This window comes from Miniopterus natalensis, chromosome 1 (genome assembly GCF_054644295.1).
Source record: "Miniopterus natalensis isolate mMinNat1 chromosome 1, mMinNat1.hap1, whole genome shotgun sequence".
Taxonomy (NCBI): domain Eukaryota; kingdom Metazoa; phylum Chordata; class Mammalia; order Chiroptera; family Miniopteridae; genus Miniopterus; species Miniopterus natalensis.
This window is the reverse complement of record NC_142081.1, coordinates 137,613,468-137,636,816: the sequence shown is the minus strand read 5'-3', so window position 1 is coordinate 137,636,816 and position 23,349 is coordinate 137,613,468. Positions and strand designations below refer to the sequence as shown.

The window sequence follows — 23,349 nt, the reverse complement described above, 5'->3', positions numbered from 1 at the left end:
CAAAGGCACTCCAGTTTGGGGGGCAGGGGGGTGTAATTATGATATGCAGCAATAGATACCTGAAAGTTACATGTAGCTAGGAAAGAGATTCAGGAATGTTCAGCAGGGAAGAAAAAACATCTCTCCTTGCCCTACTTCCATAACCTCTTCTCCACTTGGAGGAAACCCAGTTGTGGTATAATAAAAAATATATTTGGTCTTCTTCCTAGTTCCTTGCACAGAGCTCCTAAAACTCTTTGAATTTCCTGAGTGATAAGAGTAATGGGAGCATCTTTTGTTATTGTTAACAAGCCCCTTTCAAACATACCCGACTTCATGCTACTAAAGTGACTCTTGGTGGGCCCCTTGATAGCTTCAGGATGGGGCTGTGATAAGAAAGTGGAAACTTTCAGCCTTTCCCTTCCTCTCACCATCTCCAGAGAGGGCAGAAAGGCTGGAGACTGAGTTCAATCACCAATGGCCAATAACTTAATCCATCATGCCTACAATGGAACCTCCAAAAACCCCTCAACAAAGGGGACTGGAGAACTTTCAAGCTGGTGAACACTTCCACATGCTGGCAGGATGATGCACCCCAACTCCAGGGGGACAGCGGCTCTTGTGCTCGAGACCCTCCTGACCTCACCCGAGGTACCTCTTTGTTTGGCTTCCATTTCTATCTTTTATAATAAACTGTAATAGTAAGTATGGCATTTTCTTGAGTTCTCTGAGTTGTTTTAGCAAATTATCATACTGGAGGCAGGGTAGGAGTGGGTGGTTGTGAGTACCCTTAAATTTGTAGTTAAGTCACATAGAAGTGCAGGTAACCAGGGGACCCAGTTCCTGTGATTCACATCTAAAGTGAGGGCAGTCTTTTGGGACTGAGCCCTTAAACCTGTAGAGCCTGATGCTAACTCTGAGTAGTTAGTGTCACAACAGGATTGAGTTGTAAGACACACAGTTGGTGTCAGAGAATCAGAGTTGGATAATCAGTGTTGGAAAAGACACCACATACTTGGTGTCAGGAAACACCTGAGACCAGTGTTTATATTTTCTTGAATGTCCATGAAGTTTTATTTTCTTTTAAAAAATGTGAGCTCAAATGTAAGGGAGTCTAATTTCCTAAAATCTATAATGAAGTTTTAAAGCAAAAAGTGTAATGGATCAGTTCCCATATTCCCTGTGGTTTTGTTTTAGTTTTAGTTTGCCCCCACTGGATTATTTCTGGAGCAGTTGCTAATGTTGATGCCTTTGATTTTTTTTCTAAGGTAGTGATATTTCAACATTTGTTTTTCGGTACTTGGAGATGAGTTTTTAAAATACACTATATAAAAGTGGGTATTGGGTGAGCACAAACTGATATCACCACCACAAATGTATCATATTGACATGTAACTCAAACAGATTTATCGATGGCTCTGATGCCCATGGTACTGGTTTAAGACAGAAACAAGGTGGAGGGGATCTAATGCTCTAGGTTTATTTTTTGTGAAATTTCTATAACTGTATTCTACCTATCACCATACCCTTACACATATTAGAAAGAAGAATCTGAACAAATGATTTTGGGTAGATCTCTTAATGGTCTAAAATGAAAATCAACTATATTCAGAGAAATCATGATGACTATTCTACTTCTTGTAAAAGAGTTTAACTTGTTATTTTAAACAAAACAAAAAAACCCCCATAAGGAATACATTTATTTATAAGTAAGATATTTCTCCCAATAAAATTATATGTATAAATATATAAATATTCCCTCTCCACCCTCAAGACAAAAAGTTGTATTAAAGTCAATGTGAATCATTAGCAATGACTTACTGGCATGGAAACATAATGCAAGTTAATAGGTTGAAAGTTTAGATGTAGACAAGACTCTTGCATATCTTCAAGTAGAAATAAAATGATCTCACTGTTTAGCAAAGCAAGTAGAAGAACTATTAAAGCATAATAATAAAAGAGAAAAGGCAAATGCTGCAAAAATGTATTTCTTATTCATGTTAGTGTTTAGTTTATAAAAAGATGAAGCATGCAGTCTCATATTTCACAAATAAACAAATAAGGCTTTGTGATCTAGGTAGCCAGGCAAAAATGGTTTTTCTTCATTTTTTGAAAATAGAACATATATTAAATTCTCCTGAGTAAATGTAAAAATTTCCCTTAAACAGAATGGTCAGAGGAAAAATTTAAGAAAGCATCTACTAGATTTATATGCTTATTTATTTCCATTTATTCAAGGGGAAAATAGCATACTTAACTTTAGGATCACAGACTTAGGTTTATTTAATTCCAGAGCTCTTGGTAACTTTAGAGACAAGAGTCCATCCTCTCTATGGGAAGGAAATAATCATTGGCCTCTTCTTTGTCTCAGGCTTGAAAGACAATTATTGAAGTAAATAAGGCATAATTATGTCTCCTCATGGTCCTGATTGAGCTAGTTGGACTGTTTCTTACCTTCCTAAGCTTATAGCAGAGCCTTTTCACTTACCCTTGTTAGTGTACAGAGTAGGAAAAGTTCATTGATAGGTTTCAGATTCCACGTGTTCCCTAACCTTTAAAAACTGCCACCTGCAGAGTTTAGGATAGTATCCAAGAAGAATACCCATCATTTTATGAAAAGGATTTATTAAAATAATCTTCCCTTGTACAATTACATATCTGTATAAGGCTGGTTTCCCTTTATGTTTCAACCAAAACAACAAATTGCAACAGATAGAAGCAGAAGCAGATATGAGAATCCAGCCATTTCCTATTAAGCCAGACAGTAAAGAGATTTGCAAAAAACAAAAAAATAGCAATGTCACTTTTCTTCCTTTTTTCAAAGATTCAGTCATCTTTCACAAAACATGTTATTTAATTAATACATAATCAGTTTTTAACATTTCTGGGTTTTAATTTCTAGTACAGAAATATCAATAGATATAACCTACATAAACTCTCTCAGTCCTAATTTGTAAGTGTGTAAAGGGGTTTGAGACAAAAGCGTTTGAGAACTGTTGGTACAAATGTACAGAACTGAGTTAAAGCCTGGCTTTGCAAGCTGGAATCTTGACCTGCCAAATAATGGAAGATTCTGGCACCATTATGGGTGGCTTCATTAAGACTTATAAGATAATGCAAGCAAAGCACTTAGCACTGTCTCTAGAATCAAGTAAGTGAACAATAAATGTTTGTTATTATTATTGCCTTTATCTATTGGCTCAAACATTTTAGCTATCATATTATTAGTAGGAATAGTAATAGAAGTATTATGCCTCCTCAACTAATTGGTAATATACAAGGTGACTGCTTGTTTCTTTACAACCTGAATGGGGCTAATACCTCTTCAACTTCTTTCAAGAAGTAACCCTAAATTTTCTTATGTGAAGATATCGCTTTATGACATAATATCCATCTGTTAGAGCATTTAGGATTTCAAAACCAAAAGTGGGTAAGGTAGAGCTGTGACGGGTTTCCTATGAACGAGTTTTCATCTTGTAAGGAACAGAAAGAAGAAAATGGTCAGATCTATTGAATTTCCCTACATAAATCTAATCCTGAAAAAAAACCTTGCCACTTTGACAAGGACTTATGTAGAGTTTAAAGGTTACAGAATCTCCTAAAATGTCTAGTAGAGAGGTTATGACAAGCTACAGTTCTATAAATATTTTAATGTGATAAAAAAAAGCAAGTGGTTATTCTCCTACAGTCACAATGCCAATTAACCAAAAGAGAGGAAGGAGACTGGATCAGTAGAAGGCAGAGGAAAGCAGCTGAAATATGACTCAAACACAAAACACTTTGGGGAAATCATCTTTGGAGTAAAGCAGACTACACAAAAATGAGGCTATGTAAGTTTCCAGGGCAATAAACAGAAATAACTATTTATATTGGACTATAAAATGATTCTCAGACCTGTTTTTACGTATCTAATCTCATTTAGTCAGTGGGAAACTGGAGACTGCTAAATTGGAAATTATTCATACGTATCTGCCTAAGTAGACAGGTGGGAGCGAGATGCGATAGAGAAAATGGGCATGGTAATGAAATCGAGCTCTTGCATTACTTTTAATGAAGAAACAACTAAATCTAGAGGGCTTTTTTTTTTCTTTTGATTTTTTTACAAGGCAATTACCTGAATTAGAAAACCCTAATTATAATTTCAAAGAGTCCCTTTAGGAATAGCATGGGAAACAGAAGGCAGAGATCCTTTTTGAAAAGGGCAGGGACAGGCCACCACAATCAGGGAAACGTGGATTCACGCAGGTAGACAGAAAGTAAAATAGCTTTATGATGAAAGTGAAAACAGTAAAATATGACAATTTCCGAAACAATATTAATCTTTTCCTTTTACGATGTGTTAGTGCTTTGTTTTGTTTTTAACGACAACAAAATATGCCTAAGAAGAATGGGGGGAAGGCAAAGGCCTTCAACACTGGTTTGTGGTGAACACCAGGGCACCAGTGGATAGCGCAGCAATCAGTTAAGAAGAGTCCTGATTACTTCAGAGACGCTTTAATCGGGTTTTCTCTCAAGTTTCATGTATATTTTATCTATCATTTCATATATCCAAAATTGTCCTGCATCTCTCTATTCACTCACCATCTCAAGGGAGGCAGCATTTTAGGTCTTTCCTTTTGTTATTGTTGAGAGCAATGTCCGCTGGGATTCTACCCATGTTGGTGCCGCTGATTGCATGAGGAAGGGAATTGAGAGTGAAGGCAACCAACTGACAGACCTTAAAATGTAATTGCTGGCAAAGCAGCTAATCAGGGGGAGGGAAAAATAAAAAGGAAGCGAGGAGGGGGAGAATGAAGGAATGGAGGGGGCAGGAACACGATGGAGGGAGACGGGGGGGCAAGGAGGAATGGGGAGGAATGGGGGTGTCAGAATCTTCTAGGCCTCTATCCTGGCTGTAACCATTGAATCCAGGTTTAATCTGTTGTTTTCTTTGTTTTCACTGGTTCTACAAACGTCCAACTAGATCTCTCCTTGGGACACACAGAAAGAAAATACACAATATCATATTTAACTCTTACAGTAAACACAGAGCTATGATTTAACCAACACCTGGAAATAAAATATATACAACACTATTTATCAGAACCCTTAAGACAATCCAAAATGTTAATCACTAAAACAATTAATAGCTGGCGCCATATTTTGCTCCCCAAGCCACATGCTGACCAGTGATTAAATGGTTGTCAGAGAAACAGAGATCTCAGCTCTGTTAGTGGAGTTACAATACGGCACCGATGCAGCATTGCCTCCGAACTGAAGACATTTGGGTTCATTTTCTGGCCTTGCCCTGGATATTGCATCTGATTTCTTCATGAGCTTTGTCCTTTGTTTATTCTTAATGTTAATTAATTCGCTCACCACCCATGAGTTAAATAACGCAGGTTTCAATACCAAGACTGTAACACATTTCCCTGCGCTGGGCGGGTGGCAAAGGTGCCGTTTTGGGGACTGAGCTGGGATTGAGGTTGGTGGGGGGTGCTGTGAATCCCGATGCAGCGCAGCACAGGCCTAGGAGGAAACTGCCGGGGGGGGCAGCAGCCGCAAGCTGGCCCCGCTGAAAATCCCACCGTGCTGGGGCTTCGAATGACAGCTTTCAACGGCCGGGGCGCGCGAAGATGCAGAACCAGGCCTCATGATTTCGGCTCTAGCTGAGATCAAAGGTGGGTCTTCACATGACCAGTTTTGGAGGCCTAATCTCTTCACATTGATCTTTCCAGCTATAGCTAACCGCTTCGGCAGCAACAACTTTCACCTTATAGTATGAAGCTCAATGAATCTAAGTCACAGTAACTAATATGTTCTATATTTGAAAAAATTGTCCTGTTTTTTCACCAAACAAAAAGATCCTTATTGATTAGAGTGTCAGTATTAGAGAGCACGGGTGCTTTCTCTCTCCTTTCTTTCATAAATTGGCAATATGTACAGACATGTGAAGTAAACTACCAGAAGATTTAGGTATAATCGGTGGGATCTATTCACTCTGTAAGATAACATGAAGATACCACAAAAATAAGATTTTGACTGAAGTCACTTTTGCTCAACTCATTTGCTATTACTTTCTTTTTTAAAAAAATTCAAACAGCCAACTGAGATAGCTTAAATTCCGAGCATTCTGGCCAGTAAAGAAACAACCCCAAAACAAAATTAAAAACCCTAAAACAACGCAAACAATGACCATCTTTACAAACCAAGAGGGCAACAAAACCTGGCCTTCTATATTACAAAAGGGCCAGTGAAGGCAAGGAAATGCCTTAAGCACTTGACCTTTCGGAAACTCTAACAACGACCATCAAAAATCTGGACTGATTTTTCTCCAGACCCACATTTGATACATAGTAAGAAAGTATTTCAGATGACCTTACTTTATCTTTTAAATGGCTATTGGTACAGTTCACCTAGCACTATTTTGTCAAATTTACATAAAGGATGTCTGTCCTTCATTCAGTGAGAAGAGTCAACAAATATAGAAATGGGATTATTAGTCAAGGTAACAAAGGAAGAGACAGCTTCATTCGTACAGAAAAGGCAAACCAGGTGTTTCCCTATTAACTTCCAGAACTCAACATCTGCTAAATAGAAGGGTAGAGAGAAAGTCCTAACTGATTAGCTCTTGCCCACAGAAAAATCTCTGGTTTTTCATTTATTACCATTTGTTTTATTTTTATAAGTCATTATCAATTAAAGGAGTAAAAGATACCATTTTTTTAACCTGTCTAAAAATCCCCTCTAATATTCCAGCTTAAACCAAGTCATGTTTTCCATGATATTTATTACCCCCAAGTAGATCCAATTTTCATTGCCCCCCAAAACAGTACAACAGGGCTCAAAAAATATGTGTTGATTTGCATGGGTGCTAAAAGCATCACCAATAATTTTGATTAATGTGTCTTGACACTGAACGCATTAGCCATACAATATTCTCCTTGCTTAAAGGCTAATTAGAATTCAAGTCAGCATGATACCTGCTTTTGAGGATTACAGCAAGGGCATTTGTTGTAATAAGAACCTCCAGGCAGCCAGTTTTGGTAATGATTGATTTGTAAAATTATTGAGGGGGAAGAAAATGAGAAAGTAGAGCCTGTCCCAAAAACACTTATTTCCCTTAAGGATCAAATTTGAGTATAAATTAAAACATCTTGGTGGCTACGATGAAAATGAACTACCATAGCAGGTTTATTTAAACCCTAGAAAACATACCTTTCTGATTTTTTTCCTCTTAACAGAATTACATCATGAAAGCACATTTGGTGTATTTATTGGAGGCTTTATTCTGGCTGCTAAAAAAATCTCTGATTTCTGGTTGTATGAGTTTCCTAATTGGACTCTTAAATTATTCAACTGCTCAGACACACTTGGTGCAAGCAGGAAATAATTATAAGTAACAATAACAATGTCATCCATTTAGCTGGTATTTCTTCCTTTTTTTTTTTTTTTTTAGGAATTCATTTCATATCCTATGTTACTTCCAAAAACTTTCCTCTGCTATTTTTAAAATGTGATTTGATGTTCTGAGGAAGGAACTTCATCTCTAGCGATTTAAAACTTAGGTTTCTATTAGCTTACTGAACACTACACTTAATCCTAAGGATGCCAAAGTAAATGTTCCCACCACCTGTAAAGTTAGTCTTTGTATGATTTAGTGTCAAAGATGATTTCATATAATGAGGTATAAAGAGTTACTGTCCCATAACCTCCCGATCCTCAAGTTCCTGATCTAAATGTCAAATTTTCACTAATGAGGAAGCCAGAGCAAACATCAAGCTTTGAGGGAAAATACTATAAAAATTTCTTTGCCATCTAAATGACTTGATGTAATTTTTACTATATTATGTCTCCCTACTGTATTAATTTCACTGTACTGTATAAATTTTTTCAATTTATTTTCTGAATATGAAATAAACTGGTGGTCTATATTGAAAGGAGAAAAGCAAGCATTGAAAAATCAGTATTTGTAAAAAATGTCTTGGGCTAGGCAACACCATTACTGAGGTCTAGAGAATTTCTTCATTAATTTGATCAGTTTTCCTTTTGTTTTTCATGTGAACAGCATCAGGAATGAGAACTTGGACAGTACCATGTCTTATGCCCAGAACACTGTGTCCCCTCAACCCTTTGTTCTGGAATAGACTTGGGTGATAGGCAAAGAGTTAGTAGTATGATGCCATGGAGAGAAAGCAGGTTATCTTACTCCTCTTAAAGGTAACATTCGCCTATCACTGCAAAGAAGTTTCAGAATTCACATCTATTAACCTGTAGAGTATAAATGGCTTTATGTTCTTTAGGTTAAAATTACTCACATGAGGAAAGACTATATAGAACAGGTATGTAACTAGCGCTTCCAATATTCTGAGCTGTTCCAAGGGGAAGAAATAACAACAGCTAAAATTTATATAGCTTTTAATATATGGCAATATTTTAGGAGCTACACATATATTAATTCATTTAATCCTCACAACAACCCTCTGAATTATGTACAATGGTGACTCTCATTTTATAAGGAAACGTGAGGATAGAGATTCTTGAACTGGCGAGGGGGCAAGACCAGATCTGCACACTGGTGAGCTGGTTCTGCAGCCAGGGCTCTTGATCCTTAATTGCTAGGGTCATATAAAAGGCTAAGTAATGTATTTACATTTTCAAAATAACTTTGGAGAGAACGATTTTTTTTACAAATAGGAACTTTGAATCTTACTCTTTTATGTGATATCAGAAAAGCTAGTTGCAAGTTTCTGCCCATGAAAAAGATATTTGCAGGCTTGTTTATAAAAATAATATTCTGAGCTCAAATCTTACTCCAGAAGATCAATGTCTGCATGGTACATTGTGCATAATTTAATTTTCCCAGTTGAACATCTTGACACTATATGAACCATGAATGCATGAAAGAGGAATTCCAAATGTCTTCCACATGGTGAGAGGACTTTCCAATACTTGCACAGGAAGCTGAAGAGTAATTTGAAATTAAGTGATGCCTGTTCTTAGTGACTTTTCTTATATATGCCTAAGGTATTAGCGCTTTTCTCTGAGTGGGACTCTGAGGTGACAGATAGATGAGTCTGCTGTCTGTATTTAGGCACTTTGCTCATTTCCTGAGAGCTGTGTGGAAGGCATTTGGATGCTCATTAAGTTTCCAACCATTCCCCGAGTGCAACAGGTGGCAAATCAAAGCGTCCCTGGTATGTCACGGCTGGTTTCCTCAACGTCTTGGAACTAACGGATGGCATCTGCACGCTCTCCGTGGCACCAGCAGATACGGGGATGAACAGTGACAGGAAGTCTTTCCAAAGCACAAACACACACGGGCCTAGGGAGGCTGTGGCCAATGCTCTTGCTACCACGCTTTTGAAATGCACACATGGCGGTTTCATCTTTTAAACATTGCCATCTTTCAAACTATGAAATCATGATGAACACTCCTGTGGTGAGCTACCTAATAAAAGCAGGGATACTCAAGGAATAACAACATCTCAACTTGATGAAGCTATATCATTAAAATGACAAACTTTTAACTCTATATTTATGAATATTCAATGAGTACTAATGACTATGATGTGTTCTTAAATTGTCTCCTTTACAAAATAACTTATTTATACTGAGAATCTATTACATTATAAGGAAAGCATGTCACTCACAACCCGAGAAGACAAAGCTTATTCACCCAAAACCAGAATCTGTGATTTAAATAAACTATTAGATAGTTACCCAACAGTACTTGGTAATTATACAAAGAAGGCTTTTGTCGCTATCATCACTAGTCAACATCAGAAAAACAAAGGCAAATATCAGCTATATGATCTCGGTAGAATTTGTTTGGCAGTTGCCTATGACCCTTAGGAACAAAAGCATTTACTAGAGGTGGCAAATCACCAACATCTTTCCCAACTTGAAAAAGGTGGAAACATTCAGATTAGTCCACAGATGACTGGAGAAATGACCTGAGATATTTTAAAACAAAAAATAACGAAAAGATAATGATAATAAACAGTAGTAATTGAAATTGTTTGTTTTAGAAAGAAAAAGCCCTCAAAAGCTTCACCCTAGCCACTCTCTCAACAAGAAAGTGCCTTACTCAGGAGAAGCGACAACTATTTCAGTGCAGCCCTGAGGCTCCTGCCGCGGACCTGGCGTTGGCCGCACAGCCCTTCTAATCCGCAGGCAAGTGCTGCAGTAAGCCCCGCCCGAGTCCTTCCAAAATGTGCTCCTTTTAAGTGCCTTCTTCTTATTTATAACGCTACAAGGTTCTTTATAATTAATGCTGACTATGACTTTCTTAAATTTGTTTAAAAAAATCTATGATGTTCCAATCATCTTTGAAAAGCTCCTTTTTGTAAATGTGGGAATTACTAAGGAACTACCATAAATTAACCCTATAATATGAAATAACATATTAATTTATTAAGTTCTTTCTGCTAAATATGAAATGATAAGGAAATAACTGGCTTTTTAGTAAACTATTGCCATAGTTTTCCACTGAAGAAGCCAAGGATTAATCATATATGAAAAACACATATCTGAACTTCTATAAACTAATCTGGAGCCATCAAACAAAAGGCAGAACCAAAATTTCTGATACCATTGATGTCTGGGAACTCAATAATTTGACATATTTATTCTAAAATCATATCATTTCATGTAACACACTTCAAGTAGAACCTTCATGAAACATTACGCACAACCCTCACACTGAAATGAGGAATATTAATTTTAGAATGGCCTAACACATACTACAGATGAATTCCAAACTCTGTAAGGTGAGAACAGGGTAAGAAAAAATCTACTTGCATTGTGCTAACCTATCCAACAGTTCTGGAATTTAAAAAAGAGCTTTAAAAAAAAAAATCTGATTTTAAAGGAGTAACTACAGCTAAGGCAGTAGAACTTTTAAGCCTACTCAGCTGCCATGTAAAAAATTTTAAACAATTAAAAAATATTTCTTAACATTTTTAGATGGTTTAAAAGTATGCAAAACAATGTTTTAAACTAAGTTTTAAGCAATTATTTCAAAAGATACCTAAAAAGTTTATGGGAATAGTATATTGGGTCAAAATAGTTTAGTAAAATGATTTATACTTTTCAGTGAGAATTATTGACAGGAAGTAGAAGCACAAAACATTTCAGAGGGATTATTATAATGAGTGAATCATAAGAACAGCTGCCTAAACATTAGATTTATGGGGATGTGAAGACTCTAATTCTGGTAAAAACCTGATAAGATCTTAAGAATAAAGCTAAATGTGAAGTTAGACATTCTAGGCTTTAGAGAATTCCTATGACTTCAAATAAAGTGGCTTTTACATTTATTTCATTAAGGGGCATATTAGGTTACATAGCAGAATATACAGTCCAGAGAGCAATGGAAAACTTAAAAAATGCCTGTGCTTAATTTTTAATTCAAAAATGTAATTGGTTGAGAAGGTGAGTATTTAAAGAACAGCACTATATTCTTAGCTTTCATTCCCCCCATCTTCCTACAATTTTTGTGACTCTCACAATTACAGTTCTATGAAGCTGAGACTGTCAGTGCGGTATTTACCTTTATCCCCGGGAGTCCAGGAAGCCCAGGAAGCCCTGGTTCACCCTACACAGGAAAATCACACAACATTACAGAACAGTATTCACTCCGTCACAGGCTCTGGGGAAAAGCATGGCAAATGACCTCGCTGAATACTTGTCATCTACACGTCTCCTGCCTCGTTTCAAGAGGTTCGGTGAGATGATACAGTTCAGTCAACTCTTGATTCAGAAATTGGTTGACCATTTTGCAGATTTTTCAGGACCTTCCCTTTTCCTGCCAGTTCACTGCCCATTGGCATCTCTACCAGAAGGCAAGAAAGAGGAGTCGAGGGAGAATGAGCTCCCACGTTTTATTACTTCCTGGCCAATGCTTTACTGGGGAGGCTGGAGCCCTTTGATGAAATGAGGGTTATGGGTGCATCTGAGTCACGCCTCCGCATCCAGTGCTCTCTTACCTCAGATAATCAAGAGTTGGCTGTATGAACAGATGGTTACATCAAAACACTATACATTAAAAGTCGTGCTCACTTAAAAGTACAGAAAGATTTCTTTTCCATTCCTGAATGATGAGAAGATAAATGCATGGTTAATATTATACTTAGCTCCAGCCCATATTTCTGACAATTGTTGAGTCTGGGTAACCCTGCCTAGCAATTTAGGGCTAATGGTACCATGCAGCTGTTCCTGAATACAGGTCTGAGATTAAGTGGTAGATTTGGGGTGAGCACACTGGAGTCATGATAAACCTTCTCGTTTTCACAGAATGGTCTACATTATTTTAAGTACAAAGTATAGTGACAAGAGGTTACATTGCTTAGAAAATCTCCGGAATTCCACTAAAGAAGCATAATGGAATTGCTGGAGAAAATGAAAGTCCATCCTGTGGTAGGCTGAGGTGACTATTTGTGGAAGTAACATTTGAAGGTAAAAGGGTTACACACATTTTCAAGATGGGAAGACAACTACACAAAGAGATAGGAGCATCAAACCAACAAAGTGGTAGAGGGAGGCATTTCTTTTCATCTAAATGCTTTAACAGCCTTCATTTCAAAGAAAAGATGCTACGAACAACCAGACATTTCATTTTTTAATATCAAGTTATGAAGAGTCATAACTTGTTCTAGTATTATCACTACATGACTTTAGATACTATTTATTAAGCTGTACAGTTAGACATAGAAGGGACCGTGACTTTCCTGATGATTTAGGTCAAAGTTGCTTCAGGAATGCAAAAGAAAAGCTATTATGTATGAAACTGTAAATGAAAGTTTGCATTGTGAACAATAACACTAAGATGAGATTAAGCCAGAGAAGAAAGGATGATTACCAAGAATTTGATATTTCATTCAAATAATACTTGTCCGAGGAAATTAAACTTCATACAGATACAACATTCTACATTTGATTTTTTTCTTGCTTCCCTCTTTCCCTTTCAATCAATAAATTTAGGAAGATTTAGTAAAAAGGGCTTGTATCAATATTTTACTGAAGATTCTCTTTTACTTTTAAAAAAAGTATACAACCCAAAAAAGTAAACATATTGGTGATAAATGTATAGTTTTGTATTGTTTTGGAAAAAGTCCCCTAAAACTCAGGACATCCTATTTGAAAAGTGTGTGAAAATGTGTAAGTTGTGACACTGTTTCCCAGCTGGAGTTCTCACCATACCCTTCCCTCTGGCCAAATTAAAAAGATCATATGACTAATTTGAAGAAAGATATTTGTATACACATGCATATATAGACACACACCCATATTTTCTAACAATGAGAAAGATGTATAAGACATTATGGAATATTTTATAATGTAGATTGAGTATTCACAGAGACTCTGACATTTAGTTGTCCCTACATTATATGTGTATTATATATGTATAGAGGTTATAAATGTCCTTATTAATGAACAAATGTTTCAGGAATTAATATTTCATAGTTTTGTATTTTTATAAATATGACTTTCAAATTTATGTTTACTTAAAAGTTGACATAATAAAAGATTATAAAATATTTAATGTTATCCTTTGTGGAACATCTCCTTTGGAAGATATTTCTTTCTATATAAAATTTCTATATACCATGAAGGCTTATCTTCCAATTAAGAGAGAGTAATTCAGTGAATTCCTCCATTCTTGCCTACTCCTTGGTTCAGGAGCTTCTCCGAGTTGAGTTCTTGGGCATACATAGCCCAAGGTGAGATCTGGGTCATAATTAAGAATTAGTTTGTTATTCCATTGGAAGAATACTTGTCCAAGTAGATTAAACTTTACACAAGTACATTATACTTCTTTCCTTTCCATTTCACCCTTTACCCTCCATTATAGGAGGCCTCTGTCTACTATCAAAGTCGGTACTCAGTTTTCACCCTATGTCACTGTGACAGTGCTTGGTCCTTCTACATAGAGTTCAACTGTGAGGTCCCTTCCAATGGGAGATCAAGTATTTTTACCCCTTTAAAATTAAAAATTTTTTAAATTTTAAAATATTTTAAAATTTAAAATATTTTTTAAAAAGATGTGGAGAAGTTAGGAAGGAAATAATTATGTGGTGAAATAATATCTACACACTTTACAAACATACACACACACTCTAACTCATGTGTCAGTCACACACTCTAAAGAACAAACTTTCATACTGAGAAATACCAGACAGTGGAAACTAATTAATGGGCTTTACATCTTCTGCTTTTCTGGGAATGTCCTCATGCAAGAGCATAAGTGCCAATGAACACACAGCACAGTTCTACAATGGAGTGAAAAGTGCCATGAAAGATCTCTTGAATTAATTTTGTAGTCACTTCTGTTTGTCATTTTCTAATCTAAGTAAGCAAGCAAGCATGAAAATACTCTCCTTTTAAGTCAGTGTTGGGGTAAATATTACCAAATCCAAATATTAGACAAAGGAAGTCATAAATATTGTGGGAAAGTGAGATTGCGTCAAAGGGTAGAGGCTAATCTGGCCTAAATATTAATGAAAAAGATGCTGCTCATTACAGGGCACATGTTCATTCAGACTGGTTGTAAACTTCTCTCAATATAATTGTGTTTAATGAAACACAAAAGAAATGCAATGTTCCCAGACACAAACCTACAAAAATGTCCAGAAATGAATCTAAAGTGTATTTCTAAATAATCATGATAAGGCAATGTTTTGTTAAGCAATTGAAAATCAATTTTGATCTTCTAATCTGAAAACAGTGGAACTAGCTCTGGGGGTGGGGGCTGGCAGGGGTGTTGAGGGATTGAGCAAAAGAGAAAAAACTCATGGACTTAAGCAACAGTGTGGTGATTGCCGAGTGGGAGTGGGGGGAGGTGGAGGAGGGTATAGTGGGGTTAAATGGTAATGGAAGGAAACTTGACTCAGGGTGGTGAACACACAATACAGTGGACAGATGATGCGTTGTAGAATTGTGCACCTGAAACCTGTATAATTTTGTTAACCAGTGTCTTCCCAGTAAATTCAATAAGAAGGAAAAAAATAAAAAAATAAAAAACTGAAGACAAAAAACTAAAAAATAAAGACCTTAACAGTTGCAGGCATTTCTTTTAGCATATCATAGAATTGAAAAGCAGCTTAAATTTAGCCTTTAATTTTTACCTAGGGACCTAAAATTAGATCATCTGAGAAAATTAGTTGCTTTTTTCAAACCAAAGCAGATCATGGATCTCTGTTAGGATGACATCACTAATTTCAAATTCTCAAGTAAAGAATCAGTAGGAAATCTTAGGCATTGAATAGCAACATCTTCAGAGTTCTGCTGGACTCCTTGGAAAAGTCTCAACTTTGCCTGAAACTGGGCTTGATGAATCATTACTCTTAGAGTCTTAGCGTCGAGTGGAAGATCTATTTTTAAATTACAGAAACATTTAGAGAATGTGAAAGACCTCAAAAATGACTTTAATCCCAAGTGTTTAAAACAAAGCAACAATCCTCTCAATGACTTCAAGAATGTGGGAACATTATTTTATCATGTTTTATGGTTTCAAACTACTACAAGGGAATTGATTCTCTTTCTCTTTACACTAATGAGGTAAATTCTATGATTCTATCCATGTCTTTTATTTTTTTCTACAACATCAGCTACTGCTAGACAAAGGCAGAGTCATGATCTTCAGAGATTTAACCTAATGGGGAATTCACATTTACTTGTTAGCTACAATACATCTATTATCTCAAATCTGACTGCACTGGGCATTGATAGCCAGATGCTGCAACGATAAACTGCTAACAGTTGTTTCCTGCCTCAGACATAAATGAGACTATGGATCTAAACACACCCACTGCATGTCCTCTCATTCATCACTGAAGTGAAGCATAAATGATAAAAATAAACTTGTGTCCATATCTATAGATTGGTTAAAGCGGTTTGGCTAGTGTCTGTAATTAAATTTCAGTTCATGAACAAACCTCCTTGTATAATATAACATTCACCGCACAGAATATTGTTCACATAAAAATCACCAGTAGGGTAGTATTTGAAATGAAAGGAAAAGAAATATAATTTTAAAAGAACTGTCCATCCTTCCCTATTGAGACCATTTTGTAAATACTCATTTCTTCTCATGAAAGACAGAAACATGCAGAGTATCTTTAAACATGCAAGGTGAGCTGCTGCATTCCAACCCGACTGGTGTTTGTCTGTCCCGAACAGCTCAGCACATGCGGACTGGAGTTCATTAGGCATCCTTCGACACAGACAGAGTGTTTTCACTTTTGTTACGGTCAGCATCACCCCTTTGAAAACACAGCACTATCAACAACACTCGGCATGCAGAGCACGAAAACTACGTCATTTCGCAATCAGCGTTTTCATACTAGAGTGCATGGGAGAGATAAAATGGTGAGACAGTGCCAAGATCACACTCAAATAAAGATATTACCTTTTGTCCAGGACGACCAGATTCTCCAGGTTCTCCCTGGCCAAAGAAAGCCAAAGATGAAAAGGAGAGTATTACAAGAATTTTTCAAAAAACCTTTACGCCTCTGGACACCTTCATAGAGATGGCCCGGCCTCCTTGATCACATATGTTTAATTTACTTTATTCTATTACTCTACGTTTCACTAGACACAGAAAAAACTTTTTTTGCTGTGAATACACCTAAAGCTCACATACAAATCCACATTTCCATAAAAACCAATCAGAAGAAAGGGAAAGCCGGGCCTCTTATTTAAGCATTTATCAGATTTCCAGCAGAAACTTCCTGTTGTGTTTGGAAGCTGATTACTGCAGGAGAATAGGAACAGAGTTATAACCATCAAAGGTGGTAAAGGGGAAGAGAAAGCAGAGGCTTATAAAAACCCAAACTGTAACTCCTGGGGTACAAACTCTTGTAAGCTTAGAGTTACCTTAATTCCTGCAGCCGATGATCCAGGGTCACCCTAAAATGAAACCCATGAGAGATTATTCCACAAATTATGAGAACAGGAAACACACAAACACACAGAGAGCCATTATGGACAGGGGCACTCAAGGGAGCCCCATGACTAATGGGCTTAACTAGGCTCCCTAGGACTTTGTATCAATCTGTCAGCTGTTAAGATGTCAACAATTTCCAAGATAAACAATGTTCTTTCTAACAACATGGGTTTACTTTGAATGCAAAATACGTAAGAACTATTATATTCTTGGAAATAAATATAAAAATAAAAATATGGACTTTCCCTCAATATACTGCTAAAATTGTATTCTAAAGCAATAAATTATAATTTGAGGGATCTGGAATTTTGGTTTTCTCTATTTCTGGAATTTATTAATGTCAGTGGCTATCATTTAGTGGGAGTTCCCTGACCCTTCCAGACTTCAGAAAGTCAGGGTTCAACAGATGAAGTCAAGGGTTAATGATGCTGAGTTGGGAAAAGCCACGCAGCAGGTCAGCTTGTCTCCCCATGAAGCACTGTCCCAGTTAGGCCTGGCACATTTTTTCTAGCTTTACACTTATTTCATTGTAACACAGTCACCAGAAAGTTACAGGATGATGAATGACTTGTGGGTGACAGGGACACATGGAAGATCTGAGAGAAAATCTTGAGATAGAATCTGGTTTTCTAAAAGGCACTGTATTCCATCTGGATTTCACAGAGGGCGGGCGACTACATTTCGAAAGCAAATATGTTATAAATGAGCAGACAGGGACGAGTGGGAAAGACTGAGGAGGAGAGCTGAGAATGCTGCTTTTTCTGAAAGGCCAGCAAAGGGCCAACCTTTTCAAGCTCCTCCTAGTCTTCTGTCCCACGAACATAAAGGGAGAAAACTTAAGTTTTTTGAGACCCTCAAGAAAATAGAAATAGCCACAAGGAGGAAGGCACATATTGGGACTTCCTCAGCTGTCCTCTCTGTGCAAGTGCTCAAGGAGCTCCAAGGGTCGATTTCCTTGTTCTAGATTTAGGAAACTGCTCATCAGTTTCATTTAGAGAGAGAGAGAAGGCCTCAGGCCTCCGTACAGGGAGCACTTGGCCTCCTCCCACCGTTCTTTCCCCCTCTCTCCTCTTCCTAGGGCTGGAACCTTCTCTTTCTTTAGATCTTGGCTGAAGTGGCTCTGCCTCAAATAACTCTTCACCAACCAACCAACCTAGACACGTGCCCCTCACACACGCATCGGGCCATGCAGCATAGCTCGCTTCGTAATTATGTATTTATGTTTTCTGCCCATTCTTTGTGGGTCCCTCATGAGACAATCAGATTCAGTGTCTATTTTTATTCAGCGCCTGGCCCATAGTATATGCTTGATACATATATGGTGAATATTTTAAGCAGGTCAGAAGTCAAGAATCAAAATGAAAAAAAACTATAGAAAAGGAAAAGAAAAAAGCTTAGGAAGGAGATGGGAATAATAAATCAGCTTATTGAAGAAACTGATATATATTTACGTTTTTTTTACATCTATAATTATTATTACCCAAGGAAAACTTAAACCACGATGAAACAGAAAGAAGAGGACCCCAATTACTGTAGAATGACACTGATTTCTCTTCCTAATTGTTAATGATCAATTGAGTTCCAATGGGAAGTGAAATAAATGTGGCTAATAAAATAATAATTATGAAACTGTTGTAATATAACAATACTATGCAGCAGTTTCATAATATATTTCTACTAAATCAAGTCTGAAAGCCATCGACACCAATGAATCAGGTGTGCAAGATTTTGCACAAGACTTTTAAATTCATAAAAGGAATTTTGACTTGGCTAAGTCCCTTCTTTCATCTCATTTATACCTCACAAAACTCCCATGAGTTAGGGCAGATATTACTATATTCATTTAACAGATGAGGCAATTGAAGCAACTAGAGGCTATATGAATTTTGGACTTCCTAAATTCTATTGTCATAAGAGAAGAATTATTGGTTTATTTCATTTTGATAAAAGGACATAAAGATTATAGTAAACTTGTAAATAAAGGAAGTTGCTTGTATTAACTGTGATTTACATACATTTTCTCAGTGTTTTAACAGAAAGTGGCTAGATAATCCACTAATAAGAGTAAAGACTAGATTTAGTTCTCATAGGAAGTGGGTGGAAAAAACAAAAAGGACAGTCCCCTGAAAGACTGATTATTTGTGGAAATTGGAGCAGTTTCATTTGATGGACAACTATGAGTGATATTTTACTTCTCATTTTAAAAATGAGAACTGTGACATCTCAAAGAATTTTTATAACTTTTAAGTGGCAAAGCAACTGCTGGAAGACATTCATAAGTTAAACATTTAAAAGGATAATGCTGAAAGTAGTGGGGGAAAAAGTCAGTGTTTATAATTCTCATTCCTCTAACAGTGAAAATGAATACAGGATTAAGGTAGGGGGGAAATCCCGTGCCTTAAGTATACTCTTAGCTTCATAAATCAGTTGGTTTGGAAATAAATGTTTTCACGGGGTAAGTCATAAATGGGGAAAGTACTTTGAGAAGATACTTGAGGTAAATGAATTTGACTTCAGAATTTATCATTCAAGCACAGAGTTCTGCTTTTAGCTATGATTATTTTTAAATACAAAACTTAGTATGTAATTATATGTATGTGTTAGTAAAGTCTATGTGGATAAGTAAAATGAATGTGGCCATATTTTTATCATTCATTAATTTGCTCAATAAATGCTTATTGAGCACTATTTATGTGCCAGCCATGTTCTGGATGCAGGGACGCTAGGAGCTGGACGACAACAGAGCCGCGAAGTTGCAATCCCCCTCTTGGCCTGTGCGTATGATAATCATTTATTTACATATGTGTAGAAAAATATTACTGATTGAAAGCATCAAGAATGCTTTCTTTTCACTTAAAAAAATCTGGGCTATGCCCTAGCGGGTTTGGCTCAGTGGTTAGAGTATCTGCCCACGGACTGAAGGGTCCCAGGCTTGGCTCCGGCCGAGGGCACGCACCTCGGTTGCGGCTCGGTCCCCAGCCCAGGTCAGGGCAAGTGCGGGAGGAAACCGATGGATGTCTCCGTCACATCGATGTTTCTCTCTCCCTCCCCACTTTTCTCTCTCTCTCTCTCTCTCTCTCGCTCCCTTCCAGTCTCTCTGAAAAGTAATGGAAACAATATCCTTGGGTGAAGATTAAAAAAAATCTGGGCTAGGAAGAGACTCTCCTGTTTGGGAAATTCCGTGTCACTGTATATACACAGAAGACATGAGAGGCAAATGCACAGTACAAGAAGAACATCTACCGTTCAGTGAAAATAAGAAACAGCTGAAAGTGACAAATTTTTTTTAAAAGATTATTCATTCAATTAATAATTGTTTTCTTCCAGGAACTTGGATTGGTGCTAGAAATAGAACAGTTTGGTATCATTTTTTTTTTTTTTTTTTCCAGTGAGCTGGATGTGCAATTAAACAAAGACTTATAATAAATTATAATACAGGTTCTGAAAGGGATCATAAGGAGGGCTGTGGGAGCATGTGATAGGTAGCCCAACCAATTCAGAGGAGACTGAAAGGCCGTCCCAGGGAAATGACATAAATTCAGGTTTCAGTGGACTGAAGAAAGGATTAGGTGGAGGTGGAGATGGGCAGAGCACGAGTGTCCTGAGTTAGAGGAACCGTAGGTGCTACATTGGAGAGGACCCTGCATTGACTGGAATGGGAGCACCCACTGAGATAGCCCTTCGTGTGTGATTTTAAGAAAAGAAGACAATGTGCTTGGTGGTTCCAAATATGAGTGTGGCTTCTGCAAAGGCTCAGAAGATGTAAATCAAAGACATCATGTAGCCATAAACCAAGAAGACAGTGCATTGACTGGAATGGGAGCACCCACTGAGATAGCCCTTCGTGTGTGATTTTAAGAAAAGAAGACAATGTGCTTGGTGGTTCCAAATATGAGTGTGGCTTCTGCAAAGGCTCAGAAGATGTAAATCAAAGACATCATGTAGCCATAAACCAAGAAGACAGTGCATTTACAGGAGTGGAGATCGGGGAGCAAAGAAAATGAAGGCACAGCAAGTAATACCAAGAAAGTGAAGGCAAAGCTGCTGAATCCACAGGTGAAATTCTAAACAAAAGAGTGGCATGACCAAACCATCCAGTGTGCTCTACAAACAGCTACTTTCAGGTGAGGGGAATAGATAAGAAACCCATTTCTACATTTGTTGGTGGGATGACACGCCAAAGAGAGAACATAGCCCTTCCACAGCCACTCCGCACATGACCGCAAGCCGTCTCCGGCAGCTCGTTCTGAAACCGAGAGAGCACCGCGCTCGCGGGCCACAGCGCCGCCCAGCCCGGTGGGTTTACAGCTGCACAGCGTTTCCAGATGACCAGTCTGGAAAGGCTTAGATTGCTTTACCATCCAAAGGCACCGAGTTGGATCAAAAGAAAAAAAAATCCTGTTAAAGTGAATCAGTCCATGACGTAATTTTTACTACATCAATGGCCAAAGAGAAGCATTTTTTGATTTTTACATCTCAAACTTGGTAAATGATGAATTAGTTTCACATACTAAACCCAAAGGCCATGAGAAGAGTGTTTCCAACATGCTGGAAACAAATTATGTGACAGAAGCAGGAAATGTTTAAAAAACACATCAAAAATTATATTCCAATTACAGCATTCTCAGGGATGAACGCTACAGGTCAGATTACATATTATACGTTACAGATTCCTATTTACAATTCCCTGTTTAGACCCATTGAAAGTTTATAGAAATGATTTCCGTTTTAACTGAAGCATTTCTTGCACTTAATTTCAGATGACTAATAAAACTTTTTGATAAAAAAGAGAAACAACCAATCTAGTTGATTTCAATTTCCATGCGGTAAGAAAGCTAACATTTATTGAGAGTTTACTATGTGTGAGTCAGTATGGTAAATGATTTGCATTAATATAAAAGGTAAGAACAGTATTCCTTTGAGATGAACTTGGTCTTGTAAAAGAAAAAAGTTGCTTTACGACTGGAAAATTAAATTTTAAAAATGTGTGATTAAAGAAACAATTATTGGCCTACATTCCAAAAATGAAGCTTTAAAAATACATCTTTTGAAGCATAAAATTCTCTACATAAGTTCACAGAGGCATACTTCAGACGTGGCCTAATTTTTTTATACTTGAAGAAATTGCTCTCTGTTTAGAAGATTTCCTTTTGAGGTGGCAACTATGGCCCATGGACCAAATTAGCTACCCACCTGTTCCTGTACAGCCCATGAACTAAGAATGGTTTTTATATTTTACATAGTTAAAAAATATCAACAATAATACTTCACAACACATAAAAATTACATAAAATTAAGATTTCAGCATCCAAAAATAAAGTTTCAAAGGGCTCAGCCATACTCATTTGTGTACATATTGTCTATGGATGCTGGCATGCTATGAAGACAGAGTTGAGTAGTTGTGACAGAGACCATATGGCCCACAAAACAGAAAATGTTTATTTTCTGGCCCTTTACAAGAAAAGTTTGTTAACTTCTGCTTCTAGGCAAAACAAGAAAAGTTAAATATAACATCCAGGTTTATATATCTGGGGTTTGAAATTTGGACTTCGAGAGTAATTGAGGTGTATCATTGTTCTCATTAGTATTAAACATATTTATGCCATGTTTGATTTCAGCATGATATTTAAATCTGACAGGCCAATAGCATGGGCCTACAGCAGTGGTTCTCTACTAGAGGTAATTTTGCCTCTAGGGAACATTTGGCAATGTCTTGAGGTGGGTTTGGTTGTCACAACTCAAGCGCGCTCCTGGCATGTAGTGGGCAGAGGCCAGGAGCGATGCTAGACACCCAACAGTCCCTACAACATGGTCTGGTCCTACAGGGCAACAGTGCTGAGGCTGGGAAACCCCGGTCTCCGAGAAACAGTCCACCCTAACTGCTAGGCTGCTCCTTGCATACAAACACGGTTGCTACTTGGTGACATGAATTCATTCCTACCACCATGCCATATTTATATTAATATTTATAAGAATGAGAAAGATACATTTCTCTTTATTTTATGGGTATGTTTTTATGACTAACCATTATCCATCTGTACTGTAATAATTTTCAAAGTGGAATGTTCTTATTCTGAACTATAAGCCTAAATGAATAATTCAGTTCTTTTTTTCATTACTCAATTACTTAGGTTGATTTAAATTAAAATATGACTGACTATTCTATTTTCGGTTTCTTAAAAGATATTTTTCTTCATTCTTAACAGATAGCACAAGGGAAGTAAAAGTCCTCCTTATGGCAGCGATGTCTGTCAGTATGAACCGAAGCAAAAGCTGTCTTGATAGCTGGGGGTGGGGGTAGGGGAGAGACAGGAGGTGGGAAGATGAGTCACAAGACCACTGTAATATCAATAGTGGTTTAAAAGATCAAAAATAATGACAATACAGGCTGACAAAATATCCGGATTTAGTACATTTCAAGTTGAGGCAAATCTTCAAGACTG

The 23,349-nt window shown here is 37.2% G+C and overlaps 1 protein-coding gene across 1 annotated transcript in view; it reads right to left on the bottom strand.

The window, feature by feature from the left end:
* COL25A1 (collagen type XXV alpha 1 chain) overlaps positions 1-23,349 on the bottom strand; it is a 440,472-nt gene that overhangs the window by 54,619 nt on the left and 362,504 nt on the right. Inside the window, exons 16-18 of the mRNA XM_016209473.2 lie at positions 16,837-16,869; positions 16,370-16,405; positions 11,513-11,557 (exon numbers count right to left, since the gene is read on the bottom strand). Of these exons, the coding sequence (XP_016064959.1) occupies positions 11,513-11,557; positions 16,370-16,405; positions 16,837-16,869 (114 nt within the window). The remainder of the gene's footprint in view (positions 1-11,512; positions 11,558-16,369; positions 16,406-16,836; positions 16,870-23,349) is intronic.